At 39.6% G+C, this 18062-nt stretch overlaps 1 protein-coding gene across 4 annotated transcripts in view; it reads left to right on the forward strand.

Moving 5' to 3' along the window:
• PCDH15 (protocadherin related 15) overlaps positions 1 to 18062 on the forward strand; it is a gene marked incomplete at both ends in the record, with an annotated part of 362472 nt that overhangs the window by 118723 nt on the left and 225687 nt on the right. For all 4 annotated transcript variants that reach the window (XM_084290012.1, XM_084290010.1, XM_084290013.1 and 1 more), the window contains one exon: positions 17902 to 18010. In XM_084290012.1, coding sequence (XP_084146138.1) covers positions 17902 to 18010 — 109 coding nt within the window. The remainder of the gene's footprint in view (positions 1 to 17901; positions 18011 to 18062) is intronic.

Here is an 18062-nt window from a genome sequence, read left to right on the forward strand (position 1 = left end):
GGGAGGAATTGGGTTATTCTGAAAGTGGGAGAAATGGAAACGCTGCCACAGGGAGCTGGGGTCACAATGGTACACGAGGGGCTAGTTTAATTTCAGCAGAGAAGGAAAAAAAGGAGTGTGGAAAACAGAAGTCATTTCATCAGTGGGTGGAAACACAGGACACCCCTGTAAGTAACCAGGCTTAATTGGGCTGTACAAATCAGTTCTACGCTGATTACTGATAGCTAATTAGCATTGCAAGGGTTGTGATGAGGTATTTTTCAGTACCTCTGGGTACTTTAGAAACCATTGTTTCTAAAGTGACTTCAGTGCAATTCTTTCCTATCTGATGGTACAAATCGTAACTCCTACTACAAAGAAAAGGTCCTGGAAATTTTCTCTTAGAGATTTTTTAAAATAAAACTCACTGCAAAACAGAGAAAACATGAAACATATTTAACTATACCAAGAGGTGTCTGAAACTAAAGGTTTTAAAACTTTAGTTTTAAAAGCAGCTCTTTGTTAAAGAATAAAGTTCATAAAATTATCCTATTTCTTTATTTCTGTATTTTTTTCCTTTCTTTTTCTTTTCTTTTTTACTGACATCTACTGACAGAAGACCCATGCAAACTATGAGCAAATAACCTTCCCTGAAGTTTCAGTATAACATATAGCCTTCATAGTTCAGCACAGTAAAAAATCAGTCTGAGCTTAAATGAATGTGTGTAGTTAAATCTACTTTAATAAAAACCTTTCAACCTATAAGGAGGCTGCCTTTTTCTCCTATGTGAAGGAGAAAATCTCATGGAAAAGCAAGAATGCTTTCCCTTGGTGAAGATGATTTTCTTCTTAAGTTTTCTTCCAAACGTGGCTGCTGAAAGACAGTGCGTGTCCATGGGGATGAACTGACTCCTACCAGCAGCCAAACCACCAGGAAGCTAAACATCAGGTTAGATTGCCAGTTTTTCTTGTCAATTTGATTTTTCTTTGTTAGATATGCCACATTCAGAACTGCCAGTGTTCATGGCTAATTTAGGAAGTTGTTAGTTTCTGAACTACTTATATCTCAATGTGATGATTTTTTTTTTTTTTTAAACAAAGATTTGGAATCTTTTATTGCAACATGGTAAAAGAGGCGTGCCAGCCTTTGGCTTACTCTGTATGTGTAGCCTAATGAGCTGTGCTTATGATTTAGCTGCAAGGAGCATCAGGAAATTATTTGAGACTTAGTTTCTAATTATTCCTTCCTCAGCAGAATAGATGCTCTCCAGTTGTTTGGGACTGATACTAAATGCTGTAAAGTTAGTTGTTTACTCTGTGAAGCACCAGCAGAATCCTAAGGTTGACCGTCTTGGTGCATTTGGATGCACCTGAAGAGATGAACTGATGGAAAACCACCCAGTGCCCCATGGTTGCCACCTTCTGCTAGGGGTGGTATTTGCATTCCATCCTCGAATTAGACTGTGGTTGAACTATGTTGTCCTCTGGCAACTTTCAGACTGGACTTTGGGTGTAGCTGGGGTTTGTGGCTTTCATCTGCAGGAGAGTTGCATGTTTCTCTTTCTCCTGGTATTTCTGGTATGGAAAGGAGGCTTTGCATTTAGCAGAGGTAGCTCTGCAATGATGCCTGGCACGGAGACTTATGCTGAGGTTGGAAGTATGTCTGGGCACTCTTAGAAAGTGTGTTGGCTGTTTGTAGAGATGCATCTTGCTGCCTAGCCTGTAGTTATGTTCTATCCCTTGCTTAGAAGTTTTGTTTTGTTCTTCTTTTTTCTTTTTTCTTTTTTCTTTTTTTTTTCCCTTCCATCTGTTTCTTTATCTCTTCCTATGTTATAAATTAACCTTAGCGTTGAATATTGATAGCTTTGAATACTGGCATGCATTTCTAAGTATTCAATACCTAGGAAAATAGCAATTTCCTTATTAAATGCATGTATATGCATGGTCGTGTATAACTTTAAATACCTTCACATTGCATGAGGATCTCTTACGTTTACCAATAATGAATGCTGCATTCTCTGCACCTTGTGGTTTTAGGGCTCAATAGGAATGAGCAGTAAGCTTGTTTAGGTTTTAAATAAATGTTTAGTGGGGAAGAACAACTTTCAACAGCTATTATTTCAGTTTCTACACAATTAGGATGACAACAAATTATTGACGGTGAAAGCCTACCTTTTGTTACAGAATTCTGCAGCTGTTTCCTAATAAATGTAAGAGCTCTACATCATGGAAAATCAGGCCCATAGTGCATTACAGGATTGGATGTGAACTTCTTGGTTTTAACAGTGTGCACGTTGCCTGCGTTTTCATAGGAACTCATCATACGTAATACCATAATCGCTTTGAATTTTCTTCACAAACACTCCTATTTCTGAGGAACTGTTAGACCAAATACCGCTGGTGCATCTTTATTTGCTGCCTGAAAGGCTTATGTACTTTCTAGTCTGAATATTATATACTCGAATATTTATTTAGAAAAGCGTGGCTATTCTTGTGTTAGAGTAAAATCTCTAAGGAAGGATAAGGTGCTTTCAACTGCTGAGCTGTGAGTTGAATGAGGTCCCATGTATTTAACAGCCAAAAAAGGTTTGGTAGATAGTAGTGGTGTCACTTGAGCCATGCTACAAGAACTAACCAGAGAAACGCAGCAAAAAGAGGGACTGTATCTTAATGTCCTTGTCTTGTTTCTTATTCAGTAATTTAGAAAAGAATCTCTCTAGTGCCTGAGGCTTTGAATAGTCTTGCTGCTGCTGCTGGCTGAAAAAAAAAAAAAAAAAAAAAAAAAAAAAAAAAAGAGCAGATTGATGCATTTTTCAGTTATTAATGTTTCATTAGCAATTTAGGTAAAACCTGAGACTCAGATCAGGAACGAGAAAACGAAGATTGATTTCTGTGACAGATATGCATTCGTTGGTGTGTGTGGTTTTTTTTAATAGAGAAAGGCAAATTGTTATGGGCAAGTTATTTTCAGTATAGTTCAGCAGCAGGTAGCAATTTTTCTAATTAAATTTAAGCATAGATGCACGATGAACTGATAGGCAATCTTGAATTGTTTTGGAAGTTGGAAAGCAATTCAAAACCAATGATAAAATCCTCTCTTGGGGGTGGTTTACCTTCTGATGTTTGTGGATAAACTCTCCATGTGAATTTTTTCAATCTTTTCACAATAATTACAGCAATACAGAGGTTATCTGACTGATAATAAGTTCAAGGTAAAGGACAATGTTAAATAAGCAGTAGAGTTCACAGTAGATTTACTAGTGTAAGGTTTTTTTTAATAACTTGATGCCAGTGATTTTGAATTAACTATGTAAATGACACTTTGAGCTAAGTCAAAATGGACAGCTTTGACAAGCTATTGATTATCTGCTAGTGCATGATAAGGAGTCATAAAAGGAGTTTTAAGTCTTCTGTTGTGATTTTTCCCTGTTGTTTTCATGATTGATTGCCTATCTTCCATATGCAATCTCTTGATAAGTAGACCCTTTTAGTAGACCCCCTTTTTTTTTTTTCCCCCAACCCCTAAGGAAATGTCACTGAAAAGTAGTGAAGTATGAAAAGGTTAAAATAATAGAGATGTGACATTACAGGTAATTAATTTTCATGCATATGGGACGATGCCAAAGCAGTAAGGCTAATTCAAAAGCGTTATCAGTAAAATTGACAGTGACTTGAAGATGGGAACACGTGAAGCTAAGAACTACTCACTGTAATCTCTCTGAGCAGGCAGGCAAGCATTTCACTTGCTTGATATATTGATCAGGCAGGACAGTCACTGTTATGTATCTAGGGATAACTTGTGATTTTACATATAGATGCATTTTCAGATAGAGAACAGGTAAACTTGCCTACTTTCAACTTAAATAGCAAACAAAATCAGGCTTTTAGCCCATAAAACACAAAGAATGTTTAAAGAATCCAGATGTTTCAGTTATTGAAAGCACTGTACTCATCGTCTGATTGAGAAAGTGGAGGTTTCAAGGGAAAAAGGATCAAGTTTGACTGAAAACGGAGTAGTTTTGGACAATATATACTCAAAAGTGAAATAGAAAGGAAAATAAAGGCTTCATTGCAAATAGTCATTGAATATTTGTATGGGGTGAGATAAACACTTTTCTTACCAGGAACTGGGTTATCAAGAGACCTGTGAATGCACTGTGTCTGTGGGATTCCTGGGCTGATGGTGATGTGCCAGAGACCTAATCTGGACAAGATATTTGGCTGATGGGGAAGACAGGCACATTTTCTAGGCATTTATCAAGGTGTGAAGTGAAATTTTATAGAGTTAATCTGAAGTCTGGTTCCTTTAATAATTGTGAGAAAAGGGGAATAAAATGGTAAAAATGACTGATTTGATCATATTCAGTTTTCTTCTTCTAGCTATGGAGATTAATTGCCTGATGTTTGTCATTTTATTTAGTAACTTACCGGGAACGCTGTTGGGAGAATATTGAATTCTTACAGATTTGTCAGACACTATGAAGAAAAAGGCTTTTGACTTCTGCTTGGAAGAAATAACTGTGCAGCTGTAATTAAAAGTCATTTCCTTTCAGAAATGAAGATGATGTGCTTTGATTCAAGCTTTGTTCTGGCTGATCAGCCAAGTAAGGCAAATACATAAATATGGAAAAGAAATATCCAGGTTTCCTGGGTGGTTTTGATGTGCACAGTAGAACAGGTTTACTAGCATAAATCCTCTTCTCTTTGTAAGGGCAGAACTAATGCCACAGATCTGTTGGATTCATGAATTAGCAAAATTGATAAAGATCCTAGTCTTAGTTAACAGATCTTGCTATTTAATCCTTTTGTATTCTTTTTTAATTATTGAGTTTTCATTATAAAGCTTGTTAGGGACAAAACAAACAAACAAACAAAAAAAACCTGCCTTAAAATACTACCTTAGTATAATGTAGTTCATTTTCATGCAGCTTCCAAAAATAATTATGTGAGGACAGTAAAAGAAAAAAAAAAAGTGTGATTCCTCACTTCTGTTGGATATGCCACAACCTGGCACTTGGAATGGTCTTGCTTTTTGTGAAACCATGAAGGGATTTCAGAGATGAAATAACTGAGCCTTTCTCTCCTCAAAAACTCATGCTTCAGGAGAGGAAAGAGCGCCTCAGAAAGCATCGTCTCTGTCTCATTCTGAGCTCAGGCCTGTATCTTGAACATACAATCAATCGCTTGTGTGAATTAATTGCTGAATTGGATATTTGCCATGACAAAGAAGCCACTTTCACAATATCCACTTCTGTCTTCTGTTTCATAAAACAGTGTTTGTTACGGTATGGAGTTATTGTCAAAGAGGAAGTGTGTGTATTAATTTATTTGATCCTTAAATGTCATTTAGAAAAATTTAAAGGTTTTAAATGTTGACATTTAGACAAAATACATTTACAGTGATGCCTTATCAGTGAACTTCACTTCAGAAAAATTCTCATCCGTGTCGTAACATCTCTTCTTATAGAGATAATTATAATGTCCGTAGCTAGCTTACCCTATTAAACTGCAAACTAGTTGTTCATTAAGGGTTGTGAAAAATACTCCTCGTCATTTCGTTGTCACAATACAGGGTGCAGGTTACATTAGGTGTTCAATTAATCAAGCAGTAATGCCTCAATTAAAGTTCTGCAGAGGGCTACAGGCACACATCCTGAGTGAACTGGAGGTGGGAGCAGAAGCGCTGAGGCTTGTGGCTGCTCTGTTGTCACAGCTGTGTGCCATACCTAACTCCCCTCGAGCTGCTTTACCTAGTTTTGGGGTTATCATGGGCCTTCTGAGGCTACCCTGGGAGTCTCCTTGGAGATAGCTCTGGGTGATGCTACGATGCAGCGCAGTGTAGGTAGGGCTGTGTGCACATCTGCTCTGTGCTGCTAAGACTCGTGGAGAAAAACTGGAAAAAAAAAAAAAAAAAAGCCTAAAAATACTAAATAAATAAATAAATAAAAATAAAACCCTACCAGTCTAGCCTCAAGAACAGGAGGAAACTCCTTGTGAGCTGGAACGCCCTCTTCTGAAACAAAGCGATATGGCGAGTCTGCGCCCAGCTCTGCTTCCACACCCGGCAGCGCTGAGTGCTCGAGTTTAAAGGCAGCTCTGGTGGCTGGACAGCTGGGAGCTTGCTTTGCAAACAATTCCTCTCTTCATTCTGGAAGAGTATTGGGATTTGAGAAAAGATGTTGAAATTTTAGATTAAAATTCCACTTCACTTGAAAAAGATGTGAGGATGAACTTTATCTCATTTGGAAAAACAGAAGGGTAATATGAATGCCTTTTCACTTTGCAGCAGAATGTTTTATTGGTACAATAGACATTTTCTCATGCAAAACAAGTATTTGGGCATTGCTGGTTGCATATTTGTGCACATGATCTATCTACACAACTGCACAGATTTACTGAAAATGAAAATATTTGAAATATACCCAGAAAAATTATTTTTATGGTCTTCTGTCTAAAATTGGCATTAATGCCACTGTAAATGTCACCACTAAAGAAGCATATTAACGTGCTCATGATAATGGTGACAACTGAATTTGTATCTGTAGCAGGGCACTAAATTCCTGCCTACAGTGATTTCTTAACAGAGCAGCAAACTTCAGTGAGAAAAGGACTGTGGTGGGCACAGTTTGCGTAGGGTCAGGTCTTATGTAACTGCAGCTGGCATTCCACTGCCTGGACGAGAGTGCTCGTTTCTTTGCAGATACAGAGTAAATGTAGCCTGACGAGCCTGACGAACCTGATCTCCTTCTATGACAGAGTGACGCGCTGGGTGGATGAGGGAAAGGCTGTGGATGTGGTCTACCTTGACTTCAGCAAGGCTTTTGACACCGTCTCCCACAGCATTCTCCTCAAGAAACTGGCTGCTCTTGGCTTGGACTGGCGCACGCTTCGTTGGGTTAGAAACTGGCTGGATAGCCGGGCCCAAAGAGTCGTGGTGAATGGAGCCAAGTCCAGTTGGAGGCCAGTCACTAGTGGCGTCCCCCAGGGCTCGGTGCTGGGGCCGGTCCTCTTTAATATCTTCATCGATGATCTGGACGAGGGCATCGAGTGCACCCTCAGTAAGTTCGCAGATGACACCAAGTTAGGTGCGTGTGTCGATCTGCTTGAGGGTAGGAAAGCTCTGCAGGAGGATCTGGATAGGCTGCACCGATGGGCTGAGGTCAACTGCATGAAGTTCAACAAGGCCAAGTGCCGGGTCCTGCACCTGGGGCGCAATAACCCCAAGCAGAGCTACAGACTGGGAGAGGAATGGTTGGAGAGCTGCCAGGCAGAGAAGGACCTGGGAGTGATGGTGGATAGTCGGCTGAATATGAGCCAGCAGTGTGCTCAGGTGGCCAAGAAGGCCAACGGCATCCTGGCTTGTATCAGGAACAGCGTGACCAGCAGGGCTAGGGAGGTGATCGTCCCCCTGTACTCAGCTCTGGTGAGGCCGCACCTCGAGTACTGTGTTCAGTTTTGGGCCCCTCGCTACAAGAAGGACATCGAGGTGCTTGAGCGGGTGCAGAGAAGGGCGACGAAGCTGGTGAGGGGCCTGGAGAACAAGTCCTACGAGGAGCGGCTGAGGGAGCTGGGCTTGTTCAGCCTGGAGAAGAGGAGGCTCAGGGGTGACCTTATCGCTCTTTTTAGGTACCTCAAGGGAGGCTGTAGCGAGGTGGGGGTTGGTCTGTTCTCCCACGTGCCTGGTGGCAGGACGAGGGGGAATGGGCTTAAGTTGAGCCAGGGGAGTTTTAGGTTAGATGTTAGGAAGAACTTCTTCACTGAAAGGGTTGTTAGGCATTGGAACAGGCTGCCCAGGGAAGTGGTGGAGTCACCATCCCTGGAAGTCTTCAAAAGACGTTTAGATGTAGAGCTTAGGGATATGGTTTAGTGGAGGGCTGTTAGCGTTAGGTTGGAGGTTGGACTCGATGACCTTGAGGTCTCTTCCAACCTAGAAATTCTGTGTCTGTGTGAAATAATTAGTAAAGGAAATGTACATGTTTCTCACAAAACTTAGAGTAGTGTTCCACAGTGGTTTGTTTTTGTTGTTGTTTTGTTTTCTGTCTTTTTTTTTCTTTTTAGCCCCAAATTTTAGACTGCTTTATCATCCTGATGGATGGGGATGCTGCTTGGCTGGAGATTGAACACTTTGAAATTTGCTCCCTTTAGAGACTTTTAATCTTGCTTGATGATTCCTCCAGGTGAGAAATGGCTCTACCAAAGCGGAGTACTCAGCAGGAAGATACTAAATGGGTAAACACACAAAGCAATATTATTGTAATATAATATATGCTTAGATAAATCAAGAGAAAGAAGATCTGGGTCACATACTGACCCACTCATTTCTGTGTTCACCATTTCTGCATTTTAAGGGAATTGCTGTTTTGTTTTGCTTTTGTGTAGAGTCTAATTTTGTGTAGATTAATGCAAGATGGGTCCAACCCATGGTGCTAGTTCTTCCCCAGAGGGTTCTCCTATGTTGCAGTCAGCAGCACTGCCTTAAAAATCGGTACTAGAGAGTTGTTTTTTTTCTTTTGTTCCATGAACCTGTCTGATCCTTGAGCTGTGCTGAGCTTCCAGCACCTACTGAAAGCAGCAACTGTTGACACAGGTGAAAACTATCCTTTTTCCCCCTTTGAGATAACTGTGTTAAAAGGAAAACAAAATGGTGTTAATATGTAATAGACTTCTTTATTGTCATGAATTTTAGAATTTTTTAAAAGATCAGAAGTCGTTATTTTAAAGTGTTAAACTGATCTTTATCTTTTTTTTTTTTTTTTTTTTTTTGAATCTTTGTCAAACAGAAATAGGTGTATTTGTCTTGGGTTTTACAACTTGGTTTTATGCATCTGTTCTTTGGCCTTGTTATGAATCCTGAACAGAAATAATGATGATAATAAACCTACCATCAGAAATCTGAAAGATGTTCAAGGAAATAGGCTTCGTATTTTGCATGGAAAAATGTGAAATATCACAAAGGAAATGCTTATTGTTCTCTAATCACAATCATCACATTGTAACAAGCGGAACCTCCAAATTCAATTTCTGCTTTTGCCTGAATTGCACAGGAGATTATATGTGGATGCTGAGGTAGGAGGCCCGTTGCATAATGCATTTTGTTTAGTCTCCAGCACAGGTTCTCTGTTGGAGACATTTCTTATAAAGCATGTCAGATACAGAAAAAGCAATTTAGTGAGCACTGTGATCAGATCCTGATGAAATTCAATTTTTTTTGGACCTGCTGTTCCTGGAAGACATCATTGATAAAAATGGTCTCTATTTTCTTCTTTGTTCTGATTGATTATACTATCTTGCTGTTCTTTCAAAATATTTTCCCCGTCTAAGGTGGCTTGTTTTTACAAATAAATGAAAGGAATTGTATTTTTTTTGACAGCGTACTTTGTTAACAACACAATCTGTCAGGATATTTGCACTCTACAGTTTTCATTTCAGTAAACTGCCTAAACGTTGGACACAACAGAAAGCTAAGCACAACTACCATGGATTATGGGAACAGCCAAATAAGGCACTAAAAGCTATTTGACAATTATGGTGCTGAACTCAGAAAGCGGTTTGCTTGTTAATAGCCAATCTCCTGTCTTATTTTTTCTTGTCAGATAATAAAGCACTTTTTGTACCTCCAGGGAAGACATGAGAGGTGAGTTCAGATGTGTCAACTTCATAACTTACCACCTACTGTTGCTTATTGAAGGTTTTTAGAAATGAAGATAAACTTCTTAAATAGAAAAATTAGATTTATTTCAAACCATTCAATCTGCAGATCAACCCCTGTTATTAATTTCTGCTTACATGTGTTTGAACTGAACACTTTTTAATGATGATTTTGTAATACTTATTTTAATATACACGATTAATCACTGGTAGACTGTTTTAGCACAGTACCTGTGTACCTGTGGTATTGAGAAGTGCCCTTTTGCACAAGTGCTTCAGAGCAAAGCAGGAATTATCGGGAATGCTGCTAAATGCTACTCAAATCTGGTTTTCATATTGAGCATGGATGTTTCATACAGTCTGGTTGGACTCTGCCATATCGTCTGGTGGTAAGACGTACTTACAGAGCATAAGCCTTCAGGTGCACGGTGTTTTGAGCAAGAAGTATGGTTAGGTGAACTGGCTGCAAATGCTGGGTTTGAGGAACTTAGGTTTTGAAGGAGGTCTGCGTGTGGGGGTTTCCTCTTTCTTGGGGAACAGTTTTCCAGGTGCAGAACTGAGTATAAGCACGTTAGCTCCTGTGACAGTTGGATCACAACAATTTTCTGCTGGGGATTTGCTCTCTGTTCTGTGCTTCAGCTTCACAGTGCGTTTTAAATCTATATTTGTTTGGGGGGTGGAGGGGGAGGAGGGAATGCTTCTCTTTTTTGCATTGGCTTTCTCTTGAGATCTTAAGTGATTTTTTTATATATAAGTTGTTACTCTTAAGAGTGTGATATTTCCCAAAGAAAACCCAAAACTAAAAAGAAAAAACAGGTGTTTGGTGTTGTGTACTGTCAAAGGGGCTCAGGAAATCCCATTCGCTCTGTATTTATGTACGTATTTGTCTCACGTCAGCTCAGTATCTGTACACAGGAAGGCAAGAAGAGAGGGTGAATGGTGAGACCTTGCAAATCCAAGATATGACATAACATAATCAATCTGACTAATGACAGATCTTTGGTAGTATCTCAGCTGAATATACTTTTTTCAGAGTCTTTATTTATTTATTTATTTATTTTATTTTGGTTGGATATCTCATTAAAGTGTTTTCTGCGTATTAACAATATGAAAGTACTTCCTGACAGATTTGCGTGCATTAGGTTTTTGTCAGAGCCCTCATTGTACTGGCAAAGCATCTGAAGCAGCAGCAAGAAACGAGGTTGGAATGGTTTTGCAATTCTTCCTGCTGTTTTAGTACTGTGTGTTGGCAATAGTGTATGCATTTCCGCACAGCATGGGCATCACTTTGCTAATTTCTGATTTACAGCTTGTATTCCAGCCTTGCACGTTCTTCAAGAAAGCACATGGAGAACCAGTATAACCATAATAATTCATCAGTCCATCAGAAACTTTAATACTATAGGGGGGTACCTTTGAAAGGGTTAGAGATTTCAGCACAGGATGATGTGTATCGCCTTACTAGATTATTTTTTTTTATTTTTATTTCTATCCAGCAAAAAAGCTTTTCAACCTCACCTGCACAGGGATGAGAGTTCTGGCTTGATCTCTGAATTAAACAGCCTGCCTATGAATATCATGCGTGTTGAAGGCCCTGGGCTTTACCAGGAGTCAACTGGTCCGTGTGTGCCACTGGTCAGAGCACCAGCAGAACACATATTTGGAAATGTATGGGAACAAGTGACCTGTAGTGATCTGTCACCAGTTCAGTCACATCATCTCTGCCGTTGTTCTTCCAGAGCTGGAAGCAATTCCTGTTGAAGTGCTGTCGTTTGAACTGACAGATCAAAATACTTACTTCTATTAAAATCAATGTCTTTTTTAGCATATCCCCAAGTAATAATAATAATTATCATCTGCCAAATCTGAATAAATTAGGCATGCTCTTTTCACAATTGAATATATGTTCTGCCTAGGGAAAAATGCACAGGGAAACATTTCATATTCTTCAGTATTAGGTAATGTATTGAACTCCTTACAGAAGATGCTTAACTGTGTAGCATTTGCCTTTTTTGTAAACATCCCGGATACCTCTGCGGAGGAGATTGTCTATGTATATATGAGTTAGAGCTTGTAGGACAATCAAATTGGTAACACAAGGCCTACTGCAACTTCAGAAATTATTTTACAAGAATATCAATTTATTTGGTAAGACTGAGATTTAGGACAGGTTTTCACAGCTGTGTTAGTAATGTATATGTTAGGCAAAGGTCAGCTAAACATGTCTGCCTAAGAAATGTCATGGCAAAGTGGCAGACTGAAATACTAATGCAAGCAAGCACTCCTGCTCTGGTAGGTTGTTGCTCAAGGGACTGATTTATCTTATGTTGGCCAACCTGGAACAATGCATACTTTCCGTATATTTCTTCCTCTTCTTTTTAAGCAATCTTTGATAACTTCTGGATAACGTAGTCTGCTGTGTGAATTAGTGTGTAGAAAATGCCTTCTCATAGTTGAAACTATATTAATATTTAAAAATGTAGCTTTTGCCCCTTCTGTAAGTGGATTTGTAGAGGGATAACTCAGAAGGTTGAGAACTCCTCCTTTTCATGGAGGTTTGTCCCTTTCCAGCAGTTGGTGATGTTCCCTCCTGCCTGCGTAGTCGCTCTTGGTGCTGCTCCCAGGAGCACCTCAGGGCATGCACCCCCAGGCTGGCTCACCATCTGCAGTCTTCACCTGCCCTCAGTGAGGGTTAGTAAAGGCACTTCTTATCAATATATTACTTGCTCAAACCCACCAATATCCAAATTTTTTAATTATTTATTTTTTTGGGTTTCCTAGAACATAATCATTTTAGTTGCAATAAGGTAAAAAAAAAAAAAAAAAAAGGTGAATACATACATACATATATATATATACACCTGTACAGTAAATCTCATGGAACTCAAACTCTAAAAATGTCATTTCCATTTTCTTCCCTTTCTGTCTTATCTTCCCTAGAGGAAGAAGTCCTCCATCACCATATTCAGTTGGCAAGTTTAGCTTTGTGTCTCAGCTAGGCTGTGGAAAAGAGAGCAAGTCTGGGTTTTGACGTAGAGCTATCCTCAGACCTATCCGTGAAACTCACTAAACTTGTGACTCATAGCAAATGCCAGTCAGTGCTTTGTTTTTCCTTATGTAGTACATAGTCCTTGGTACTAACAGTGCCTTACAAGTCTGTCTATTTGAAATCAGTGTATCACTGTATGTGGTACAGCATGAGTAGCTAATTGGAAACCCTGAAGTGTTGTGCAGGTAGGTTCTGGTACGTCATGACTTCACTAAGTATTTAGTAACAGACAATATTGAGAGAACAGTGATAGATACAGGCAGAACTGAGTTACTGATATGACGGGTTTTAAGTCACATAAATGCTGTTGTTTAATACTGCATGGAGTCACCATGTCCTGGGGAGGCAGCCAAGTAAAACTACAGGTATGCAGAGTAAGTTCAGCTCTCACTCTTACGAGGTTGAAAGAGTTACTATTGCATTAACTACAGCTGAGTATTTCTGACTGCACAACTTTGCAAATCAGAAAGATAAACAAGAGAAGGTGGAAGGCTTTTGTGTTAGAAAGGTACATGAGTACTCTGAAGTTGCTGATCTCTTGCTTGGGTTTAATTATTGTCAGCAAAAACGATGTCCTGTAGGCAGCCTGCTGGCTACAGCACAGATTATTGAACGCTGCTGCAGTTCTTTTATTTATTTTAAAATATAATTATAACTTTATTTACAAATAAACCATTCAGTAAATGGCTTGTTCCTTTTCCTCGCTATCCTTAAGAGGCTAAAACCCTGTTGGAAGACTGCAGGTGGAGGTTTATGGCTTACTTTGCAAGCTTTGGGACTAATCAATAACTTGCTGGTTTAAAGATCTCTTTCTATAGATTGTTTCATGAAATTTTCAGGTAAGAAAAAACAGGGAACCTTTACCATCTATTATTGTTTTTTTATACTCATTAACATGTTATCTCTCTTAGACGTCTGTGATCTAGCCATGTGTCACTGTCTGAAATAGATCATCTGTGTGTGCATGCTGAAACTGAGTGGCAGGCAGAGAAGGAAAGGAGTGCCTCAGAGGTGTGGTGGCAGTCTGTTCGCTGATGAAAGCAGCAAGAGTTTGCGTGGTTAAGTGTGTTCACAGATGTATGCAGGAGAACTGCAAGTTTCCTCTCTAGTGAAATGTGGCTTTAGCTTTCCTTCCAAATAAACGGGATTGTTTCAAGCAGACCTGGCCCTGTTATTGGTTTCTCTGATGAACAGAAACAATTTGCAGCCAAATTGTGGCTAACCACGTAGGTCAAAGAGCAAGACACAAAAAGAGCTTAGGAAATTAATACAAGCTTTGTCTTGGCATTTAGTATAGCTGGAAAAAAAAGCATTTGAATGAACGCTTGCTGTGCCCTTTCTAGGGCCAGAAAGTATTATAGCCCTTTTGAATTTGTAATAGTAATGTCAAGTCATTTTCCAGTCCTCCTCCCTGTGACAAGAGTAGCTGCTGCTGCTTCTGGAAGTGTGTACCATTTAGTGATGGGCACAATTTGATGACATTTGTGAATAAACACGGTGGTATCCACTGTTCATTTCATAGTAACTTACGAGGGATCTTTTGTTGAAAAGAGCTGAGGGAAAGATTCCCAGTGCTCCGTCCTCATAGCCTGCAGGCGATAACATCTTACCTGATTGCAGTGAAAAGGATGGTTGCTGGCACTCAGCAGCCTCCAGACAAAGCTGAGAAGATTCCTCTGTATAGGAATGCTGCGTTTTGACTTGCGCATTTTGACTTTTTACTCTTTTGATTGTTCAGTCTACAGTATCAGTGAGTATTCTGGTTTCCAGTGAGTCCTGCAAGGCATCAGAAAAATAAATCGGATTTCCAACTACTCCCTTATTTTTTCTGAGCTCTCCCTTCCTCCCTTATTTTTCGCCTTGATCACCTGTTGGTGCTGCAGACTCTGGCAGGCTTCCTGTTACAGTTCTGTTTGAGGAAGAAATTTTTTAATTTTATTGCTTGTGATATAATTTCTAATGTATTTTATTTATTTATTTATTTATATTATTGAACGCCAGGAAGTCTGTTAGCACCAAACCCAGCAACTGAGAGAACTTTTCCCTATTGAGGAAAGAGTAAATAAATGACTGCATATTTTACCATAGTACTGTCAGATCTCCTTTTTTTTTTAGAAAAAAAACCACACCTGTTCCTGCCAGAGCTTGTGAACCCTTTTATGTACTTCATGAGCATGTGACTGGTTTTGAAGGACGCCTGGTTATTCTGAGCAGTTTCCCTGTGTTGCTGCTTAGTCGTGCTGACTCCCCTTGCCCTTTCTCAAGCTTGACTCGATAAAAGCCACACGAGCTTTTTGTTTGCTTCTGATTGAGTGTCCTTAAGCAGTCGTGCCCCCCTGCAAACATTGTACTTCTTCAGCAGTCTTTTTTCCCCTCTTTTTAATGAGTTTCCACCATTTTATGGAGCGCTCTGTTGAGGCTGCTTGTGACAGTGCTTTTGTGTGTGTGTGCTTTTCAAGGAAGCTGGATGTAAGAAGCAGTGGTGGCTGCACAGACCTCGTTCTGCAATACCTGAACTGGGTCGTGCCCACTCGGTGGAGCTGCGAGGAGGCTCTACCCCCTCTGCACAAGTCCAGAGCCACCTTTGTGGAGATGTGGCTGTGGCCTTTCTCTCCAAGGGCCACACAAAGCCTGGTCATTTCTTGGAGTGTTGTGCTGGTGATGGTGGGTGTTGTCGTTGTGTCCACTGCCTCCAGCCACATCGGCAGCTGTGAGCACCTGCTAAAGCCTTTTCAATCCCAAAGTGCCATGAAAGGAAGAAATATCCCTAGATAATAACAATGGTTATTGTCTCTGTTGATCAAAGCATACTTTTACTACAAATATTTAATTATTTTTCATAAAAAGTATATGTACAACTACTGGAAAGATCGTAAATGTGCAAATTCATTAGTGTACTTAATGGGAGTGTCATTGGTGCAGTTATGTTTTCATAGTTCTAATTCAAGTGAAAAAGACACTTTCATTATCCACAGATTATTAAAACAATAGGAAAGTACCTTTAGCTTTGCTTCAAGGCACATCATTTTGTTTAATTGAAATCTGCTTTAAATTATCCCTAGGCATTTCAGCTGTCTGTGACTGATCGTGTTGTGTGGTATCTTCTAGTTCATGAGCAGCCTGCTTCAGAGTGTGTACAATACCTAGAAAACCAACTTGTGTGGTGCATAGAGTAAAAGAGAGTGGATTTCATCTTTCATTCTTTGTTTTCTCATACAACTCATTCTGTTCAATTGATTGCTTTGGTTTGGAGGAGTTAGTGTAATGGTGGCACTATGGGGTGTTACATATTGTTCAAGTAAAATCTCTTTAATTTCAAATGTGTTTTTTCTAAATGCTGCTTCTGAGCTTCTCCTTGAATTGGGAAGTAAAGCGAGTGCATGTCCTTGCTATCTGAATTATACATCCACAAGGTATTATTTTAGTGTACTTTCAGCAGCCAGGTACAGCTGACAGCTCATTATTGACAAGGTTAGATCCATTGCTGTTTCTCTAGCATAGACTGAGACATTTCAGCTTGACCTGCAATATTGTAATTGTGACTTAAAAATTTAGCTAGTCTTCACAAATGATTTATTTTGTTGTGGGCATATTTTTATCCATAATCTAGATTTGCCTGCAAGTGCTTCAACTGATCTATGACTTCAAAAATAGCATCTTTTTGTCTTGGACACTTATGCATAATCTTGTCTCTCAGCGTGTAACTTCTGTGCAGTCCTAAAGCATTTTAAAAATTCAAATGTATGTCAAATATATCTTCTTCTCTCTTTCTTTATGCCTATTTTGAGCCCATCTTCCTCATTACACTTTTAAGAGTTTAATTTTTTAAAGAGTCGTAAGTGGAAGCAAAGGACCTCTTCCGTTCGTTAAGAGCTGTGGAAGAAGCCCTAAGCAGAGAGCTGGGAACCCAAGGGAAGGGACTTCTGGGGGGCAGACCCTGGGCAGAGTAGTTTGTGTGTTGCTGCAGACAGCCATGTGGCTCTGTATCCAAAATCATAAGCAGGAGGTATTAGCTCTCCTCTCACAGGTTCCCTTGCATCCATCTTGTCTTGTTTTCCTCCTCCTGGCTCATCTCTTTTCCCTATAGATTTACCGAGGGCATCGCTAACACTCATGCAGATTTCTTCTAGATCTTAGCAGAGGGGTTACTAAAGGCTGTGCCAAAACTTGACCAAGCATGGACTCGTCTCACTCCTATTCTTATGCTAAATTTCAAGTTCCCTCTTGCAGAACGTGGAGTGTTAGAAATCTCCAAAGCAAAGACTGCCAGGTTTAGTCATATGTGGAGAAAAAGGTGACTGGCTTTTCATAGAGGTTATTGAACAGTTTGGCCATGCAATTAAAAGCTACAAGAAGGGGAGAGGAAAGATTGGGACATATTTATTAATGGAGTAGCTACTTTTCTAGGTGACTGAACAGCCAAGGTTACTGAAACTGTTCTTTTTGCGCTGGGAATGCCAGCACTGGTGTTACCCCTGGAGAGTGTGCTGGCATAGGGAAGCTTCAGAAGACATTCAGAGTTACAATGAAGGCTTCGTGCTGCAAGTAGATACAGGAATGCTCTGAATTTGGTGGGTCACGAAACAGGAATACAAATAATAAACAAGAGGAAAGCCTTTGAATAGGATAAGAAAGCCTGTTTATCTTGTTTTCTGTTTCCATGTTCAGTGTGCGAGATCACCCCACTGCTCCATCCTGGTGTGCATTATTGCAGTACGAATCACTGTAGTGTCTGTCCAAACTTTTCAGATGTGCCTGTCCCTGAAATGTCTGGTACTTTGGCTTGAATTTATTTTGTAGTATAAATTCTTGTATCGTTCCTAATGATTCTCAAATAGGATTTATTTTTATTTCTTTTCTTTAAAGCATTTGCTGTATTTCACTGCTGTGATTATGTCTCAAATGCCTGATTCAAGGGACTATTTATAGTAGCATAGTCAAGCATTTGCTTGAACATTTATGAGCTTAGAGCCTTTCTTCGAAGACACCATTGTAAGACAAAATGTATCAAAAACACAGAAGATCACTGTAGAAATATATACATTATCTACATACTTTTGATTTCAATGAGATATGTGCTGTAAGTATTCTCTTAAATACATGAGTACTTTTTCTCCTATAATTTCAGCAAATATCCGTTACAGTGGGATGTTTTTGTATTAAACCTAAAGACCTGCCTACTGGCTTTCTAATTTGTTTGAAATCTGTCTGATTTTTCATTTCAGGCACATGTGAACCCTATCAGTGTCACTCCACCCATACAAGCCATAGATCAAGACCGAAACATCCAGCCTCCTTCTGATCGACCGGGCATCCTCTATTCCATCCTAGTTGGTTGGTGTCTGCTACTCTTGCTATCACTCATGATTGGTCGCTTTGCTATGAC

Source organism: Netta rufina (assembly GCF_964035555.1).
Source record: "Netta rufina genome assembly, chromosome: 7".
In the NCBI taxonomy this organism is placed as follows: domain Eukaryota; kingdom Metazoa; phylum Chordata; class Aves; order Anseriformes; family Anatidae; genus Netta; species Netta rufina.